The following is a 21,309-nucleotide window of genomic DNA, read 5'->3' on the forward strand; positions in this document are numbered from 1 at the left end:
TCCCTTTTGGGTTCTGGTGACACTTCGTCGGGGTTACAGGCTTCAGTTTGCCTCAAAACAGCCCCATTTCAACAGGATAATAATGTCAGTGACAAAAGAGGATTCGGCGCATATCCTGGAAGAAGAAATCGCTTCACTGTTGGAACAAAAAAAACGATCAGGATAGTGCCGAGTGACGAGGCCCACCAGGGATTTTATTGGCGCTATTTCCTTATTCCATAAAAGGACGGGAAATCTCTCCCTTCCTTACTCGACCTGTGTGGGTTAAAGAAACACTTACGCAAGTACACTTTCAGAATGTTGACTCACAAAACACTGCCGTTCCGTCCGCCCAGGAGATTGGTTTGTCACGATCGATCTCATAGATGCCTATTTTCACATCTCTATTTATCCTCCACACAGGACATTTCTCGCCTACGAATTTCAAACCATCCCGTTTGGCTGTCATTAGCACCGAGGGTGTTCACCAAGTGTGTGGAGGCGGCGCTGTCCTCACTGAGGAGTCGCGGGATTAGAATTTTCCCGTACATAGACGATTATCTGATTTGCGCTCCCTCCTGGGAGCAAGCAACCAGCGATGCGCTGGTGGTGTTGAACCATCTGACCGACCTGGGGTTCAAAATAAACTGGACAAAAAGCAGTTTATTCCCCAGACAATACACAGAATATCTGGGTCTTCAGATAAACTTTCTCTCTTATCGCGTCTTGCTGTCAGAAGAGAGGATCGCATCCTTCACGCAGTGTGTCGCACGTTTTCAGTTAGGAAACCATGCCTCATATGGACTTTGCCTGTGCCTTCTCGGCCTCGTGGTGTCAATGATTTCTGTGTTGCGACTGGGGCTTCTTATGATGAGAGATGTCCAGCGGTGGGTGAGGTCGTTAAGACTGTGCTCCCACCGTCATCTCCACTGCAGAGTGAAAGTAATTCCCCCGTGTATGTCGTCTCTCCAGCCTTGGGGAGACTGAAGAGTTCTCACAAATGGAGTTCCGCTAGAGGCAGGGTTGTCCAGAGTTACCATGATGACGGACGCGTCCCTTACAGGTTGGGGGGCCACCTTGATGGGGGAGCAGTGAATGGCGTTTGGTCACGCAGTTTGAAACAGGTTCACATAAATGTGCTGGAACTCCTAGCAGTGCTTCTAGCTTTAAAGCACTTCCTGCCCTACTTAAGGGACCGTTGTGTCTTAGAGAAGACAGACAACACCACAGTGGTAGCTTATTTCAACCGTCAGGGCAGGACATGCTCCCTACAGCTGCACTCACTAGCCAAGGAAATAAATGTGTGGTGCAGCTCCTGACAACATTTTACTTTTACCACAGCCCATAAAGGCAAGCCTGTGTCTCGCCAGAGACTGGCACACTGGATTGTAGAAGCAATACGCCTTTCGTATAGGTGTAAGGGTGCTAAACCCCCTGTGTGAGTGAGTGCTCGTTCTTCAAGGACCATGGCCACATCTTGGGCCATGTTTCGTGGTGTGTCAGTCCAGGATATTTGTGCAGCAGCTCGCTGGGCCATGCCGCCAACTTTTGTGCGGTTTTACAGGCTGGATGTGTCTCAACCTTCACTGGCGCATTCAGTGCTGGAGGCAGGATGCACAGTGTCTGCCTAGTGGTTAAGCTGGATTTTGCTGCAGCTCGCTTCAGGATAGACATGCAATCCGGGAGTAGGGCCATATCTCTCATAGTGAAAAACCGAACAAAGTTAGAAAAAGAACGTAGGGTTTACGTTATGTAAACCCTGGTTTTTTGATAACAGAGTGAGGTGTTTCACTAACAATTCCCTTCTTGCATTAACAGTAAGAAATTTAAGAATGAGTAGGACTGGTTGGTTGGCCGTGGATATACTGGGTGGGCGGAGCCTGGGCACGGCACAACCGGTCTGTCAGGGACAGATGTGATGTCACTGGAGCTTCGGTAGTTGGTCACGCCAGGGCGATTCTCATAGTGAAACACCTCACTCTGTTATCAAAGAACCGGGGTTTACATAACGTAACCCTACCAAAGTTGAAGTCCAGGGCAGCTGTGGCTACAATGTAGCTCATCACCAGCGTGTGAATGGGTGAATGACTGATTGGAGTGTGAAGCACTTTGGAATACCTGGACTTGATAAAGCAGTGTACAAATACAGGCTGGTTACCATTGCACCCCTCGTTATTGAGAAAATCAGCTTGAAACACAGAGTTGACACATTTTTTAAATGAACACCTCACTTGAACCGTTGCTTGCTTGAGTTGACTCAACAGGCAGCTCAGCAAGAATTAACTCAATGCTTTTTAATGCACCCGATTCTTTGTTTATTAATAGTTGTCAGCTTTAGACGCCATCTTGACTTGGTTTGACTCCAAAAGTGAACTGGTTGTAAAGGCTCGTCCAATTATCACTTTTCAAGAATTTCATTTAAAGGTTACAAGTGGTTCATGAAATATTTTGTCAGTGAACCCAAACACACATACACAAACACACGGAAAATCATTATCACCCTCCATTAGCAGTTGTTAAATGTGCTGAATTAGACTGAGAGCTGGTTTTATTTTATTTCATTTCAATAGTTATTTTAAGTTGACCCGTTTCTTCATCAGTGGGTGACTCCTTTGTAGACCAGCTCTTTATGCCAAGATGGTTTACCCAGTTGAGAGTTCCTCAGATGTGTTTCCCATTTCTGGTTCAGCAATGTGACATTTTGCCTCTGTGGTTTCCTCCTCTGCTTTGGCCTTGGAGGAAAAAAAGGAAGTCAAATATAGCCCTGCTGCCACTGCTGCTGCCACAGCATGGCACGCAGCCTCCTAACACACATAAACACACACATAGACCACGTCCCCATCACTTTGTTCCTGTTTGCTGCCTTGTATTTCCTCAATTTCCTGATGTTCCTTTAAATTAACTCCCACTATTTTTATTTATCCTTTTGTGTCTCTTTATGTGTCTCAGAGCTACATGGCTGCAGGTTCAGGAGAGCCAGGTGGGGATGATTACCACTCTCTGGTGCTGTACCACAACAACAGTCCCCGTTGGGCCGAGCAGATCAAACTGCCCATCCCGGTTGACATGTTTCGAGGATCGCATGTCCGCTTCGAGTTTCGGCATTGCTCTAGTAAGTGACAAAAGAATATCTGATTCACTCGCACAGTGCCTTTGGTACTGCATTATATCACTGTCTTTTTACGTCTTGTTGTATTATTTACCAAATGTTGTCTAATTTACCTGCTGTACTCAGTCTCTTGCACACATTTTGGTGGAGGCTGTGACTGATCCTGGACATGAGAATTCAAAGAGTTAAAAAAGTTAAAGAAAGACTTCTGGACTTTTCTTGTTACGTTAAAGTTCTTAAAGAAGTGGAGGGTCACTGGTTTCTTTGACTTTACCAGCCCTAACAAGTGTGTAATGTTCTACAATGATATCTAAGCTTAGAATTCCCAAATGGTGATTAAAACTATTGAAACCTTTTGGTTGAGGGAGCTGAAATGTATGCAAGCACGAGAAGTCTTGATCACATTACTGTCTGAAAGGAGTCCAGATAGTCTCTTTTCTCTTGCATGACTGATCCTCGGTTCATCACACAGCTCTCCTTTCCAAGTGCTGTACACTGTTAGTCCAACTTTTCTTTTCCAAATGAGACAAAAATTATTTTTCTCACTATTGGCTATTTATCATGACCAACAGAGATGGAGGATTCTCTTCCTTTATTGTGGAAAATTCTTTTTCTTCTTCTCCTCCTCCTCCTTCTTCTTCTTCTTCTACTTCTTCTACTACTTCTTCTTCTTCTACTTCATAATAATAATAATAATAATAATAATAATAATAATACATTTTTATTGTTTCTGATTATAATTGGTCATTTTGAGTTTTTTGGGCAGGCTGAACATGAACATATTTTTCTACACCTATCTCCTGCATTAGCTTTTAATAAAAAATAGACATTGAAACTGTAGGATTTGAAAATCCTGACAGATCTACATCACACTGTCACGTATCATTCATGTCCTCACCCATCTTGACTCACGACGGGGAAAGTTGTTGTTGTTTAAGCGTCCAGAAAACAGCAGAGAACATCTTGACTAGTAGAAGCTAATTTTTAGCATTAGTAACTTCACCACACAGCAGAAGCTCCTCCAGGTTTGTGTTATTTGTGGAGATCAAACTTCAGTGTTGCAAAGCAGACAGAGTCAGTGGTAGAATCATATTGTTGTTAGCCAATCAGACGGCAGATGTCCAAATATCAAATATTTGTGTGACAAATATCAGGAAAAAATTCTAAATTTTCTGAATCTCTCCTCTGTTGTGGAAATCTTCTACTTCCTGAAACAGGCGCATTGGTGCTTCTTTTCCTCACAGTTCGACTTACAAGGCATTCATTCCTACACAAATTAATTGATTAGTTGACTGTTCGACAACTTTAATGTTATTCTTAATATTATTCTTATTGCTGCCTATAGCTGTGTGCAGTACCCTTATTCAGCGTTGTGCCCGAACGCGCTCATTGATCGATCGTTCAAAGAAAAAATAAAGTGAGTGTGTTCGTTCTGGCGGGTTTATGAATGCGTTCTTTTTGCCGTTTGAGCTTCAGATCTCCACGGAGCTAAAGCCTAGCTAAAACAGCCTGTTAACCATAGAGTTTCTAAAAAGTAGAACCCACAAATGCAGCGACCATACATACATACATACTGTGTGTGTATATATATACACATAAACATACACACAAAAAGTATTATTTAGTTTGTTTGTTGAAACAGTGAACTTAGCTAAAAATGTTTAATGATGAACTAATAAATAAAATAGTTTGTTTTAAAATGTATGAACTGAACTTTGAACTACTACACACCAATGGGTAAACACAGTTCATTTGGCACTGACTGGATCTGCTGAAGTTCTTTGCTTCGGTTGTTTACTTGCAGGCTGTTCTTGCCTATTTTGGTCTTGGTGTCATGCCCATGTGTTGTTGTTGTTTGACAGCTAAAGACAAAGGAGAGAAGAAACTGTTCGGCTACTCCTTTGTTCCTCTGATGCAGGAAGATGGCAGGACTCTGCCAGATGGCACCCATGAGCTCATTATCCATAAGGTAAAAAAAAAACAAACTTGAGCCTTCACCTGAGCAACTTGGAATCAAATGGATCGTGTCCTTGACTGGAAAGTTGTTTGTTTATATGGGGGACATATTCATCCTATAATTTATTTCTGCAGCTTAAAGACTGACTTAACTGATTAGACTGTTCTGGATCACACAGGTGTTCAGAGGGATGAAAGGAGATGCGTATAATTATGTGAATCATCTCCTCTGTGCATATTTTTGTTGAGTTTGGTGCCACCAGTCAACAAACACACCACTTTACATTTACTTTACAGGCTGTCGGGAGAATGAGTAATGCCTTACATACATATTGTAGAGGTTGTATTTAGGAGCAGGAGAGAGAGAGAGAGCCTGTTTGCTTTTGCACCTGTAGCTGTTGCAGGATTATTATGCCTACTTTTTGGAATATTTATTCCACACTGATCTTTTCACACATGTAGGGGTTTTGGTGCTTTAAAAGAACAAAACAGACAGAATGAGTGTCTTCAGCTCAAAGCCATAGCTATGCCGGGTAATCCACAATGATTGCAGACCACAACCACAAGTAAAGGGCGTGTACGTAAACCTCCTTCTCTGTGGAAGACATAGACATGGAGGGTATTCATACATTTTATAGGTAGGGAGGGGTTTTTATCAGTCTAGAAAAACAAAAAAACTTGTGTTTTTATTGGACTTTGTCTCTATCAGGATGCACAGTTTAGCACAACCATCCCTGTCTATTTTCGAGGACAACTTCCTTGGTCGGGTTCGAGCTAAATGGGGTGAAGGCTCATTGTAGTGCCAGATGGAGTGCTGCTGAAAAGCTCAATGAAACTGGTATGGCCTAGTTTCAGTGCAGCCCTGAAATAGACACAGAAGAATCAGTCCAGACTTGTGTGTTAGCTTTGGATCTGAAGCAGCCTTAGCGGTACAGAACACACAGCTCCTGCTGCTATATCATCACATCATCTATTATATATTAACATACATTTTGTCTCTGCAGTGTGAAGAAAATACCAGCTTCGCTGACTGTTTGCGCTACCTGAAGCAGCCGTTTTCCAAGGCCAACCTTCCCTCCAACAATCAGACGCTCAAAGCCACTAAGGAGTCTTTCTGGATCACCAGTTTCCTGTGTTCCACCAAGCTCACGCAAAACGGTAAACCTGTTGATATTTAGCAATGTAGCCAGTAAGAAGGGCTTTGGCAATGTGCTTTGATCTTTATTTAGGTGTAGATAATTAGTCATCAAGGACATTGGCATTCCATCCATCCTTCCATTGTCCGTTTATACGTGCCGGATTGCGGGGGCAGCAGCCTATGCAGAGAATCACAGACCTCCCTCTGCCCAGCAACTTGGGCCAGCTTTTTGGGGGAATCCCAAGGCGTTCCCAAGACAGCCGAGATACATAGTCCCTCCAGCGTGTCGTGGGTCTTCCTTTGTGTCTTCTCCCGATTGGACGTGCCCGGAAAACCTCACCAGGGAGGCGTACCGCAACAGTGTGTCTTATGAACATGGCATGCCGGTATGGCGATGTGTGAATTTTCTGTCATTCGTTCTGCCTCGATGGGTAATAACATTGCGCTAATTGTCGGCTGTTGGCGCAACAGAGAGGATGTCATGATCACGGGGAATTACTTCCGAGCTCCGGCCGGCAAATGTATAGAAAATGATAACAGAACCAGCTGAGATGTTAAACTGAAGCAATGCAGAGCTCCGTTAGAGCTAGAGCTCAGGTCACCAGAGACTGCTCGGGGTCTGATAGGGACACCTTTAGGAGCGGCTTGTTAAAAAAATGTAACCAGTGCAGCTTCAATCGCAATAAAAAGCAACTTATGTCTAAGCTAAACGGAAGTCCATGGCAGCTCCTTTATATTGCCATTACGTAATGATTTTGTAATAAGGACACGGTTGTGCAACGTTACCGCCACAGTCTGCACTTATAAACCACCTAAAGCTCCCTGATGCCGCCATGGCGTTGCAGCAAATTGACGGCATTGTTTTGTAAAAATGGCTTAAGAGAGAGAAGAAGAAAGGATCTTTTTTTTATAGTGCCTCTCAAGATAAAAATCACAAGGCACTTCACAAAAACAAAACATGTAAAATATAAAAATAATTTAGAAAATGATTCAAAATATGTTTAAAATGAGCAAAAATAGACAGTTGTGATTAAAAAAATGTTAAGAAAGAGAGAGAGAGTGAATAGGAAAGAGGGAAATCAGTGGATCCTGAGGGAGGTTGAATAGGTGGGGAGAGCAGAACAAGGAGAGGGTGATGAAGGTCACACCAAGGCTTGATCAGGTGAGTTTTCAGCTGCTTTTTAAACAAGTCCACTGATCTCAGGCTCAGGGGGAGAGCCCAGACACTTTGTGGAGAAAGCTTATTTCAGCCGCTTGTATCCGCAATCTCATCCTTTTGGTCACTGCCCAAAGCTCGTGACCATAGGTGAGGATAGGAATGTAGATCGACCAGTAAATCGAGAGGGTCGTCTTCCAGCTTAGCTCTCTCTTCACCATGACAGACCAGTCCAACGCCTACATCACTGCAGACGTAGCACCAATCCACCTGTCGATCTTGTGGTTTTCCCTCACTCGTGAACAAGACCCCAAGAAACTTAAACTCCTCCACTTGAGGCAGGACCTCGTCTCTGGCCTGCAGAAGGCAGTCTACCGTTTTCCGACTCAAAACCAGGGTCTCAGATTTAAAAGGGAGGTAATTCTCATCCCAGCTGCTTCATGTCCATCCTAAAACTTAAAAATCAAAGTAGACTGGATTTTTTGAGAATAGAGGTCAACAATGTCACTTACTTGCAACATTAAGAAGCTTTTACGAAATGAAAATGCACCAAACCAGTCCTATCTTACAGGGAGGGGTCATTTACTCATGTCTGCTAACAGTGTGATTGTTCTATAATGACCTGTAAGTCTGAAAAATTAGATCAAATTTACCAAAAATGATTGAAATTAAAGAAAATTATCTCCTAAAAGTGTGTTTTTAGAGAAAAAGCAGTGATGCACACATGGAGGCTCAAATTTTACTCCAACAGTTGTGAAGAGACACGCTTCAGAAACTCCAGAGACAATTGAAAGACTTTCTTCTTACGGTTTATGTTTTATTCAGCGAATGTCTGGGGAGCCCGGCTCAGGAAAGTCCCGCCACACTTTCCGTCAGATTCCCTCATTTGTTTGGATTCGGTTGCGTTTTGGGGCTTTAAGTGAATCATTCTTTGTGAACCAACTTGCATTTTTTCTCTCTTCTCGTCCTCCTTTTTTCTTTACCAACAATTTTTTCCACTCATCACCTCTTCCTCTCTGTTCTCGCTCAGGTGATATGTTGGACCTGTTGAAGTGGCGAGCCCACCCTGAACGCATCAACGACAGCCTCTCGAAACTAAAAGAAATCGATGGCTCAGAGATCGTCAAGGTAGACCCCAAATCACATTCCCAGTTCTGACTCGCTCCCACTTGTGAGTTCATCTTCCTGACAAGTCACTTTGGTTCCTCTAGTTTCTTCAGGACACCTTGGACACTCTCTTTGGCATTTTGGATGAAAGCTCCCAACGATATGGGCTCAAAGTGTTTGATTCTCTGGTGAGTACATTTGTCTGTTTCTTATTTTTTCCTATTCCCATGGTCATGGCGAGCACCCTCTGATCCAATCTGTCTAGAAGCGGCTCACATACTTTGTGCCAAAAGAGAAGAAGAAATGATGTAACGGTTGATAGTTTGCTGAACCAATCTCAGCCATGTCACGCTGCACCGAGCAGAAGAAAAAGATCGATTTCTTTCACCTTCTCTACGTTCTCCGTGTTTCACGCTGAGATGTGAACAAACTTTCCTCACAGCTTGGTCTTGCCAGAGGTGAAAAAATGTCTGGTGAGCTGCTGCTTGGATCAGGTTTGCTGTTTTTGTGGTTTTGAGCTCCGTCTAACAAGCTGGACGCTTCAGAAAAAAGGAAAAATATGAATAAATAAATAATTTTCTCGATAGTTTAAAACGCTTTTAAATCACAAAGCTCCTTTTGGGTAAAACTATATCTCAAGGCTGATGACGTCTGCTGAAGGATTACTTGTGTACTGTGATCTCCAGGTGCACATCATCAACCTTCTGCAGGACAGCAAGTTCCAGCACTTCAAGCCGGTCATGGACACCTACATTGAGAGCCACTTTGCTGGAGCTTTGTCCTACAGGTACGAACCTTCTAGCTTTCATCTGAAATGGAGCTACAGCAGCAACCTGAGCATTTCTCACAAATTGTACATCAAGAACAGGTGCAGCTCTCTGCTCAGCCTTTCATATGAGTTACTCTTAGGAGTTAATTAAAAGCTCATGGTGCCCCCTGGCTGCCCAAAGGAGAAATAACACATTGTGTTTGTCTTTGAGCCTTTTATTTCTCCTTCTAAACGAAAATACACACAGAGAAAAACACACTCACCATCTACCTTTTTCACAGAATGAACATTTTTATTTAAATTATTTTAAAAATTGAAGCGGTTCTCAGCCGAGTGTGAAGCAGCTGGAATGAGAGTCAGCGCCTCTAAATCTGAGACCATGGTCTTGAGTTCAAGGGTAGAATGCCTTCTCCGGGTCAGGGAGGAGGTCCTGCCTCAAGTGGAGGAGTTTGAGTATCGCAGGGTCTTGTTCATGAGAGAGGGAAAGATGGAGCGTGAGATCGATAGGTGGATTGATGCTGCGTCTGCAGTGATGCGGGCGTTGTACCGGTCTGTCGTGGTGAAGAGAGAGCTGAGTCAGAAGGTGAAGCTCTCGATTTACCGGTTGATCTACGTTCCTACCCTCACCTATGGTCATGAGCGTTGGGTAGTGACCGAAAGAACGAGATTGTGGTACAAGCGGACAAAATTAGTTTTCTCCTCAGAGTGGCTGGGCTCTCCCTTAGAGATGGAGTGAGAAGCTCTGTCATCCGGGAGGGGCTCGGAGTAGACCCGCTGCTCCTCCATTCCGAGAGGAGCCAGTTGAGGTGGCTCGTGCATCAGGTAAGGGCGCCTCCCTGGTGAGGTTTTCCAGGCATGTCCAACTGGGAGAAGGCCTAAAGGAAGACCCAGGACACGCTGGAGAGGCTATGTCTCACGGCTGGTCAGGGAACGCCTTGGGATTACCCCGGAGGAGCTCGTCCAAGTGGCTGGGGAGAGGGAAGTCTGGGCCTCCCTGCTCAGGCTGCTGCACCCGTGACCCGACCCCGAATAAGTGGCGGAAAATGGACGGATGGATGGATTTTAAAGATGTTATATTAAAAAATTCCAATTTAATTTCTTCTTTTATTAGCAGTTGGATTGTATATTTTTACACTGCCACTTATTTAATTCTTCACTCAGTGTTTAGCTCTGAGTTGTTATGGGTGCTTAGAAGGGCTTGATTTTTCATGTGGTTATGAAAGTGCTTCAGTTGTTGATAAAGCTTGAAATCTTAACTCTAATAGAGCAGTAAGTCAGTAGATGATGCTGGGATATCATAAATGCATAGCAACTGGAAAGAATGTGAGAACCCTGGTTGGTTAAGGTCTTCGTGCAACTCAGCAGCTGCTGAAGTTCATAGTCTGCAGGACAAAAACAGGGAACACCCACAATGACATTGGTGGTGCTTTTTTTAAATTTTGACAGTTTTACTTTTATTTTTTATATTATTTGATGTTTGCGAGTGCATTTTCTCTTGGGCTCTATTTATGATGGGTATTAAAAGGAAGCAAAGTCTCACTAATAGGAAATATGGGAATTAAACCAAATAGCTTCATGTTTTAGCAGACTTCTGGTTAAGATACCAAAATTAATTTGACAATACAAACCTGGATTAAAACAGATTATAATGCCTATTTTCAAGTACAACCATAGAGTAAACTTTGCTGGTTAGACTAAACATGGGAAGCTTTGCCATCTTATCCTTATTTTGCACCAAATATGGTATAGGTCAATTAGAAGAAACTGCGAACAAGTAACTGTTTTTTATTTATTTATTTATTTGCTGTATTGTGAATTCTTACTAGTTAGTTGGTGTTGCAGTTTAGAAATTTAGCTTAATTAACTTTTTCATTTGTTACTAAATTCAAACTTTTCTACACCCAAGATGAAGAATCTGAAAGCAATTTGAAGCCGAAACAGCAAGACTCTTTTTCATTCATTATTCTTAATCCTCCTAAGATCATTACGCCTTACTTAACTGCAGCATTAAGCTTTGGTCTGTTGATGAAATAAGTGCAACACTGTCATCTGAAACCGATTTGCACAGCGTGTGAAAGTGTTGCATTTTAAAACACAGCGTTTCCTCATCTACAGGTTTTTCTACCACCAACCGTGAGATCAATGATGCAGCCAGATGTAAATGGGGACATTGAGTCTCTCTCTCTCTCTCTCTCTCTCTCTCTCTCTGTGCTTTAGGGACCTGATCAAAGTTCTGAAGTGGTACATGGATCGCATTGTTGATGCAGAGCATCAGGATCACATCCAGCAGGTGCTCAAGGTGAGGCACGCATAAAGACAGCCAGATTTTTTGTCTCCATAGTCAATCGACCACATTTCTACGCACACGAAATGACATCGACAAATAAACAAACCCATTTCCCCTCTCTGGCACTTTCGCATATTGATCTCCCCATCTGCAGTGACTAATCATGCCACCCTTCCTCTGACTATTATTCTGCATGAATATTTAATCTGGTCACACTTTATTCTAATGATAGATACAGGCTTATGCATAAATAGGGAGGAAAGAGAAACACCACAAGCACATTTGCACCTACTAGCTCATCAGTGTGTGAATGTGTGTGTGAATGAATGAATGATACACTGTAGTGTAAAGCGCTTTGGAGTCCTTACTCTGAGAGGCGCTATACAAGTGCGGGTCATTTATCATTTATGTCGTTACTTTACATTTTAGTGATCTGTAAAATCTGTATGTCTTAAACTGAGTTTAGTACTTTTACATGTGTAGCTGGTACTTTAAGACAGGCGAGTATCTGTAACACAAGCATCAGGTTCAGTATGACACAGTACGATACATCACGGTACAATATGAGATAAAACAGTATAATCGATACAATACAGAACTATGTAAAATACGACAATATGGTATATTATGATACTGTATACCTGTATATATGATACAATATAATGCAGTGTATTTTTATGATACAAAAGCTCACAATGTAATATGACACAATATGTAATTGTCATATATAATTGCACAATACTATGCAGTCCAATGTGATACAGTACAAAGAAGTACTGTGCAGTACAACACAGTGTAATATTTTATGATCCAAAAAGAGGTAATCCATACCATATGATACAGTGTAATACGATACCAATCACTACGGTATTTTACAGTACTTTAGCAAATGGAAATCTGCAAGTGGATTTTATTTTGAAAGTTTACGGATGTTTTACACAGCTTTTGTGTTTGACTTCCTGTCCGGCTCAATCTGAACTGCTGAGCTTGACATTTTCTGGAAGCATAGTGCATGAAAATAGATGCAAGTAAAGTATCCTTATGCTACTGGGACACGTCCAGACGTGATGCTTCGCGGCCGTTGGAACCTGTACGCTAAAACAGCGGCTAATTTCAGCAAAGCACGTTTTGCAGCTGTTTTGCGATGATTACGCATCCAGTGGAAAGCAGGGGGCTCATAAACACTGTTATACAATATCATAGTATATTGTTCTGTACAGCATGACACAAATCATGTACAATGTACTTTTAAGTATACTGTGCTATACAGTATTATAGAATACTCTGTAATTACACAAATTACAGTATTATTCCATAAAGTGTATTCCTCTTCCTTTTACACTCCAGTCTTAGATTTATTATCAGCCTGTGATACAGTACAATAATACTAAAAAGTACTATTTGATACCATAGTATATGGGAAAATGTCATATATCAGGTTTAATGTGATTTGTGGCATTTTGATTCAAAACTACAACAGAAAATTATCTGGTACACTCGGCCTACTGGTGATGCTCAACGATACCCTACAATACATGGTCAAATATAATACAATACAATATGATATAGTACAATCATTTGGATACATTATGGCACCAACAAAATGCCATAAAGCTACTTAATTCTTTTCGGAGAATTTATTATAGTTTAAAGTGTTTTCTTTAATCTTAATTAAATGATGTGCTATTTGGTTATTTACAGAAATCCTAAAGTCATTTTTCAGGTTTTTTGCGCTGGGGAAATGAATATTTCCTTCTTCTTTGACTGATTTTACTGCAAGTGAATGTAGCCTGTCTTCCCACTCACTTAACAGGTTTTAACGGGTCTCTCCTCCTGTTCTCCAGGCCAGCGAGTACATCTTCAAGTACATCATCCAGTCTCGGCGGCTCTTCTCATTGGCCACTGGAGGCCAGAATGAGGAGGAGTTCAGAGTCTGCATCCATGAGCTCTTCATGTCCATCCGCTTCTTCCTTTCCCAGGAGAACAACGGCACCAGCCCTGTTGCACAGACGCAGGTGTGTGTGTGTATGAGCATGAACGGGTTCCCACATCTTGTTTTCTTTGCAGAGAAACCCTGTTAATGCAGTTGTGATGGGGAAGAATCTGGCTGTGATTGAATTTCATGCTGCCAGAGGGACATGGAGTTGGGAGTAGGAATTTTCCTTCTCCAGTGGGAGGTCTGCGCAGCGGGACTGCTGCTTTCACTGATTTCATCCCAAACAAGCGGGCTAAAGATGCGAAAGATAATCCTAATTACACACGGGGAACAAATGCGTGTGAGGTTGTGTAGCTCAGTACTCTTGTCAGGAAATGAATGTTTGGGCTCGATCCTTTGTTTTCTCTGCTCTGATCAGCAGTTATAAGGAGTTATCATACCCACCACCTGTCAGACCTGCTGAAACTAACAATCTGGTCCCTGAGTCTCTAGTCACGGCTTTCTGCCAGCTTCAGAATCACACATTACTGGTGCAGCTTCAGATACTCCACTTGTGCCTCTCTGTCAGCCTGAAAGGCTTTGTTTCATCCCTCCATTGACTTCCGACCTGGATTAATCTTTATTCCCAGCACAACAATAGCTGTGGGAGGATGCAGGTCAGGCCATTGTTAATCCCAGTTAATCTGGTACATGTACATACACACACACACCCACACTTGCCAGCATACATTGACATTTCACTTTCTCACATAGACACAGAGGTTTAAGAACTTGGTTATATATTAGAGTTGGTACATTAATGCATTTATAGGGCGTGTGTTGTGTAATCATGAGTGGTCAGTATTGGTTTGCATAATTAGGGGGAGTCCTTAGAATAGCAGAGGAGCAATTTTATATACTTTAAATTAATACAAACAAAATCTTTCTATCAAATGCTTCACTGAAGTGTTTTCCTATAACTTTTTGCTAAAATCTAGACATTCATCAAGTCCCTGGAAACAGAGGTGCTGCACACACTCCTGCCATCAGATCTGCGTTCATCCTCGTTGGTTTCATACGCTAAGCATCAGTGCAGCTATTACTGATTTCAGTCAAAGACTGAGAAGCTGCCAACTTAATTTTTGTCATAAGCTGAGAAATCGTGAGTTGTGCAGAGTTGGATGAGAGAATTACTTGAAACTCCATGTTTGGTTGCTCTGATTAGCACCGGTGTGCCCTTAGCCCAGAACATAAGTGTTCTTGAAAAGTTTAGCTATCAGCTATTAGATCATGTCTATTGGCTTCACGTTACAAACACTGAGGTCCAATTTGTAATTTATTCAATAGAAACCCGTTAGTTAAGCTTCACGGGAGTCCACTGAGAGTTGGAACTATTCTCTTATTTAATTCACTCCATTATTTTTTATATAACTTTATTTTATTTGTCAGGAGAAATATTTAGACAATTATTAACCACAGTTGGATACGCTCATAGTTAACACAGCTGGGTTGCAGTGCTAGTGTGACAACATAAAATGTAGTTTTATAGAAAAGTAAGGATGTGTTGAAATGCCTAAAAAAATAATAATAATAACACAGACGTCTGCAAAGGTTCCGGGGTCACCAGGCATGAACAGACCCTGGTGGGATTAGCAGCTGCCTAAACTCATCAATGCTAATTTCTTTAGATTTCTTGTTGCTAGTCACTTTTTTGAGTTGCTAGAAGGATCACAATACAAGAACAACGTTACTAAGTTGTCGACGCTGATGTGGACAGGATGCTGCTGGAGTCAGGACATCTATATGGGACAACCCCTGGTTATAAACAGGCTGGGGGACATTTCTGTACCTTTACCTGATCCCTGTAGAAATGCGTCGGATAAGTCATTATGTTCCGTTTGAAGGTTAAAATGAGGCTTCTTCTATCAGGCTCTCCTGGAGAATCGACATCAAACGAAGAGACGACCAAACCTGTGAGAAAGAAAGAAAAGCCAACCGATAGCCAGCAAGTGATGGAAAACAATCCTAGTAGTCCCTCCGTTTAATCCATGTAATCTCCAACTGCTGGAGTTCCAACCAAATCCAGCCCTGCCAGTGATTTGGACTCACAAATGCATTTAAGCTTTTGTTTGTGTCATCGCTTCATAAACACGTCTCTGTGTCTGATATGTGAGCCTCTTTCTTGTGATGCAACACCACAGAACAGAGCTTAACAAACTCCCAACTGCCTGAAGAGCCTTCCATTTATCACTGCCAAGCTCCTCCATTGAGTCCAACATCATTCTGACAGCTGAGCCTCTTTACGATATTAACTTTACATTATGCGGTGCAGATTTAGTGAAAGATGTTCAGAGAAATCGCCAGCGCACAATATACTTGCGTATTCACATCCTATAATGCTCTTTGTAGTCTTAATTTCTAGCTTGAAGGCTTTTTGGCCGCATTGACACAAAGGGATGATTTAAACAACTTTGATGATAATGGGTGGTTCCGTTTAGCCTCTGTGTCCCTTCTCTGCTCAGGCGGTGTTCCTGCGAATGTTCCCCACGACCTACAACGAGCTGCTGAAGATCTTCACGGTGCGGGAGGTGGCCGGTTTTGTCAGGGAGACGCTGGCCAGCCTGCCTTCCGTCGTCCAGGCCGACAGTCCGCTGGACGCCGTCAAACTGCAGTGCATTGCTAAGACGGTGGAAAGCCAGCTTTATGTCAACCCAGGTAATGTCAAATTCACATTAAAGGTGTGCAAAAATTACAGCTTCAAACAAAAAGGGTGCAGAGGGGTTGGAACTGGTTTACGTGGATCTAAGTCTTGGGTTTCTTCTGCAGAGTCGCGGTGCATCCTGCTACCTGTGGTGCTCCAAGTACTGCAGATTCACCTGCAGGAGCAGAGAGACCTGGTCATGTGTGCTCGCATCCTTACTAGCATGCTGTCCCTCATTAGGAAGGAGGAAAATGGCACTGTGGTGAGATCGGATTACACTATTTACCGTCTCCGGCTGTGTTGTTGCGATGAATTTGATCTGTTTTCACAAAAATACCAACATTGCTGTAATCGTTTATGTGTCGCTGTTAGAATGATTCTGACAGCAGTTTCACCAGTAAAACATGGCTGTTTGCTGTATATTGTCAATTAGCAGCAGTGACACAGACATTGGCAGGTGTGCAGCTCACTAATGAGGCTCATCAATTTAGCAAAGGGGACTGTCAAAGTGACTTTGAGCTTTGTGTGTGTGTGTGTGTGTGTGTGTGTGTGTGTGTGTGTGTGTGTGTGTGTGTGTGTGTGTGTGTGTGTTTTGGAGCCGAGGTTTTCTGGATAATGCTATTTGCTGCCAGACAGACATCTAATGGTAAAGGTGCCAAAAAGGGACACACACACACCACTTTCCTTTAGCTGATTTTTAAATCTTTCAGCATTTCTTTCTCCTTTTTGTCCCCTTCTTTCTTTTTCTGTGAACTGTAGCCGCCACAGTTAGCCTTGAAACTTCATTCTGTTTCTGGCTCAAGATATTTTAAACTATGATGAGAACAAAGTGATCCCAGACTTTGGTTTTAGTTCTGACTGGGGTTTAAGCATGTGCTGGCTGGAAAATCTCAGCATGCAAATTATTCCAAAACTTCCTAAAGTATTTGCATTATTTATGTGTTTCTTTTACCTCATGAATGTTTGAAAGAGACATTTTTATCATCTAGTTTAATAATGTAGTTTGGAGCCATCAACTCAAACCAACCCTTAAAATTAAGATTAGAGATTATATAATTTGCCTGTACATTATTCATGCGGTCTAATCAGCTCCTTGATGTGCCACACCTGTGAGGTGGGATGGATTATCGTGGTAAAGGAAAAGTGCTCACTAATACACTTAGGCAGATTTCACAACAATATTGGAGACTCATGGGCGTTTTTTGTATGTAGATACATTTTCCGGTATTTGAGTTCAGCTCATGAAAAATGGGAGCAAAAACAAAAGTGTTGCATTTATATTTTTGTTCAGTGTTTTATCTACGCGCACATTTTCCTACATCCATTAGAAATTAGTTAAAACAAAGAGATGGGCATTTTTTTAGAACACAAACACAGAGATGAGCGCCTCAGCATTTATTTATTAATTTTTTTATTGTGCTATTTTGGCATCTTAATCATGTGACAGCTGCCGCTTATGGAAATTAGTCATCTTCATCAGCTCCGTGTGGAGAAATGTACATGAAAGTTGTCTATACCTTAGATTATTGGATATTTTGGACTGAAGTCTCCTCAAAAAGCTAAAGCATTCATGTACATACAATCTTCATAACACCAGATTTTTATTAGAAGCAAGCAATTGTATCTTTTTCTATTTTTTGCAAAAAAAAAAAAAAAAAAAAAACTGATGCTTTTATTACCATTTATTTTTTACATGTTTTTTGGATCTTTTGCAAATAGATGAGTAAAACTGCATTTTGGCTTAATTACATTTACTAATGCATAGAGAGTAACCCCGGCTTTCCACAGGAGCCGTCAGCAGCACGTTACTGCAGCAGCACGTCATAGCTGCTGATAGGAACCGCTGTGGTCAACAGAACCTTTTCCACTGGAGCCGTCAGCAGCGCGATTCGGCCGCGTCTCAGGAGAAGCATGTCGCGGCCTTTACGCGCCGGTTCTATTTTCTACGCGCGACGCCTCTGAAACGGGTCAAGTTCGACATTTTTGGGGAAGGAAAGACAGGAAATCGGACGCGGAAATGGAGAGAAGCTACCGAGATTTTCAGAATAAAGAACGTACTGCCTTCCGGTTGCTTTACTTTTAAAAAAGGTTACTAACTGTGCGGCCCCGTGAGAAGTTATCACCTAGCTAGCGGTCTCCTTTGTTTTTCAGGTCCGTATTGGCGATTATAAAACGGACAGAACATAAAACACAAACCATGTTGTAGTTTTCTCCTGCTTGTTGTTGTGTTTACTGACGAAGTCACTCGTGTGACTTCGTGCTCGGTCGGTGACAGCTGCTCCCCTGCTGCTTCGTGTCTCGTGGGGAGGGCCAAGCAGCAGCTTACGCGAGCAAGACGTGCTGCTGCAGTAACGTGCTGCTGACGGCTCCCGTGGAAACCCGGGGTTAGTTAGAAAGTTGCATAACATAATTAGCATCTACACTAATTAGCACATCCACTGATTTTAGTTGCACCTGTGTACAGAACTCCAAACGCCCCGTAGACTTACGAGCCACATGGAGCTCCAGAACTGCAGCTTGCAAACCTTTTTCTTAACTGAAAGCTAAAACTGTTCCTCATAAGTCGGGTCCTAATTTGTGTTTCAGGACCCCACGGTTTCTGAGGAAGTGGAGCTGATTGTGGAAAGTCTGCTGGGAGTTTTACTGAGGACCATTCTGGAAATCAGCAACCGGCCTCAGCCTGCTGGACCCACCATGAGACTACAGTTCCAAGATGTCACTGTATGTGTGTGTGTGTGTGTGTGTTTGTGTGCGCCTGTTGCAAGATTTCACACAATAAACAAAAGTAATTAGGGATTTGGGATTGAGCAGCAGCAGTGGCAGCTTTCAGTCCACTCTGATTAATAAAGTTAACAGAAATAATTAAGATTAAGATCGATGGAGAACAGAAGGGAGCGAGTGACGAGGGTAGTAATGACATCATCATCAGTGGAGGGTTTTACTTCTTGGTTCCTCCTGGCACGTGTGCCCTTTAACTGTTTAAGCAAATAAAGGTTTAAAATAAAGAAAATGTGTGTTTCTATTAGTCAGATTCAGCTTTACTTGATTCCCTCCTATAGAAATGTTTTAATTCTAATAATGAATCGCAGCTTTAAAGGTATTAAAACGGTTTGTTTTCTGTGTTGTCTGATCTGTCAGGGAGAGTTTGTGGCATGTTTGTTGGTGCTGCTTCGACAGATGAGTGACAAGCACTACCAGAAGCTGCTGCAGGCGTTCAGCAACAAAGACGATCTGAGGGTGAGACCACCACATCCGTCTGCCCATCATTCCTGCATAAATTTAACTATGCCTGACTCAGCTTCTATCCCATGTTGCAGTTTATTATTGTTTTAAAAAGTGATTATATTATTAATCAGGAATTTAAAGTCACAGATAACATAGTCCTAGTTTAATGACTGTTCTTCTGTTCCTTTTGCAGGACTTCCTTCTTCATATCTTCACTGTTTTCAGAATCCTAATCAGACCGGAGATGTTTCCTAAAGACTGGACAGTCATGCGGCTGGTTACTAATAAGTAAGACGATGAACCTTGTGGACATCTTGTCCTGTGGACGAACCAGTTATTGTCTGAGGGCATTGCTGTGTAGTAGGTTCACTATGATGTTGCTTCAGCAGGCATGCTTTTTCCAGTTGGAATCAAGAAAATGACGAGAAGTGAAGAAATCCAGTTTCCAGTGATAATTGAACCTTGTGTGGCTGATTTTTCAGCTGTCTCACTCCATTGGTCCTCTGTTTCTGTCTTCCAGTGTAATCATCACTACTGTCCTCTACCTTTCTGATGCTCTGAGAAAAAACTTCCTCAATGACAAGTTTGATTATAAGGTAGGAACATGTCCATCTGAGCCCCAGAAGTGGAAACAACTGCAAAATCACACAAAAGAACAGATTATTTCATAGAAAATATGAAATCCAAAGTTTCACGAATTTTGAAATCCTGAAATTTCCTGATTTCAGGTTTGGGACTCGTACTTCTATCTTTCTGTAATATTCATCAACCAGCCTTGTCTCCAACTGGAATCCTTCTCTCCCTCCAAGAGGAAGAAAATACTGGAAAAGTATGTTTTAATGCAGATGAGTGCACATTCTCAGATTATTTCTACACGCATTTATAAATCATAGGCATGCAGAGTGTTTCTTCAATGAGGCATCTGTTTAAGAAGCAGCACTAGACACTTTAACTGGCGAGTTGTGTTGTTTTTTCATGCAGATATGGAGACATGAGGGTGATGATGGGCTGTGAAATCTTCAGCATGTGGCAAAATTTAGGTCAGTTCATTACACCAATGCATTTCAATCCTGACTGGAAAATTAGAAAGAAGACCTTTATTTATTTATTTATTTGTTTGTTTGTTTGTTTATTTATTGTTACTGCTATATAAAAATGTACATTCATTAAACTTTGCAACCTTCCGAAATCACAAAGAAGTCGAAAAACGTTCCACTTTTTATCTTTTAAGATAATGGTATCCGAAAGAAAGCTTTTTCTTTTTTGTATCCACATTTTCTGTCACCATGGCAACTAGACAGGTGCTTCACCTTAGTGCCTTTGTTCTGCTCAAAGCCTCTGATGGATGATTTTTTTTAAACCTGATATCTTCAAATTAAGTCCCATCTACAAAGAGTTTAGTGTTTTTTAGAGAATAAATCAAATGTCTATCAAATTTTTACACCAGATCAGAGAGAATTTAGCAGATGAACGAATTCGCTGGGCCACATTAACGAGTCCAGCCAGAGAAGAGCAGCGATGAAGACTCCTCTGATATAAACACATGGCTGCGTTCAGAGATAACTTAGATCTCTTACCTCCACCCTGACCTGTGTCTTTCCTCCAGGGGAGCACAAGTTGAACTTTATTCCAGCAATGATTGGACCCTTCCTGGAGGTGACCCTGGTGCCTCAGCCAGATCTGAGGAATGTCATGATCCCCATCTTCCATGACATGATGGACTGGGAGCAGAGACGCAGTGGGAATTTTAAGCAGGTAGGCTCCTGTCAGATCCTTATCATCTCCTAAAAGTGAACCTCATCAACACTCTTGAAGCATTTTTTCCTGTGGCGACCCCCGACCCTTCACACAAACACCAATATTAAATTATACCATGAAGAAAGCAGCTTTTTAAAGAGCAAGTTCACTGAGAAACTGCTTTTTACTCATTATTTTTTAAATGATCAGTCGCTTTGATTTTAACATGC

The 21,309-nt window shown here is 42.0% G+C and overlaps 1 protein-coding gene across 4 annotated transcripts in view; it reads left to right on the forward strand.

Moving 5' to 3' along the window:
• The window catches only part of dock4b (dedicator of cytokinesis 4b), a 166,140-nt gene that overhangs the window by 96,014 nt on the left and 48,817 nt on the right, over nt 1-21,309 (forward strand). For all 4 annotated transcript variants that reach the window (XM_015957327.3, XM_015957351.3, XM_015957334.3 and 1 more), the window contains exons 15-31: nt 2,929-3,091; nt 4,951-5,057; nt 6,049-6,202; nt 8,369-8,466; nt 8,550-8,633; nt 9,132-9,232; nt 11,432-11,513; nt 13,346-13,516; nt 15,939-16,131; nt 16,243-16,379; nt 18,704-18,838; nt 19,256-19,354; nt 19,536-19,630; nt 19,863-19,938; nt 20,071-20,171; nt 20,324-20,382; nt 20,949-21,097. In XM_015957327.3, coding sequence (XP_015812813.1) covers nt 2,929-3,091; nt 4,951-5,057; nt 6,049-6,202; nt 8,369-8,466; nt 8,550-8,633; nt 9,132-9,232; nt 11,432-11,513; nt 13,346-13,516; nt 15,939-16,131; nt 16,243-16,379; nt 18,704-18,838; nt 19,256-19,354; nt 19,536-19,630; nt 19,863-19,938; nt 20,071-20,171; nt 20,324-20,382; nt 20,949-21,097 — 2,004 coding nt within the window. The remainder of the gene's footprint in view (nt 1-2,928; nt 3,092-4,950; nt 5,058-6,048; nt 6,203-8,368; nt 8,467-8,549; nt 8,634-9,131; nt 9,233-11,431; nt 11,514-13,345; nt 13,517-15,938; nt 16,132-16,242; nt 16,380-18,703; nt 18,839-19,255; nt 19,355-19,535; nt 19,631-19,862; nt 19,939-20,070; nt 20,172-20,323; nt 20,383-20,948; nt 21,098-21,309) is intronic.

This window comes from Nothobranchius furzeri, chromosome 1 (assembly GCF_043380555.1).
Source record: "Nothobranchius furzeri strain GRZ-AD chromosome 1, NfurGRZ-RIMD1, whole genome shotgun sequence".
Classification (NCBI taxonomy): Eukaryota; Metazoa; Chordata; class Actinopteri; order Cyprinodontiformes; family Nothobranchiidae; genus Nothobranchius; species Nothobranchius furzeri.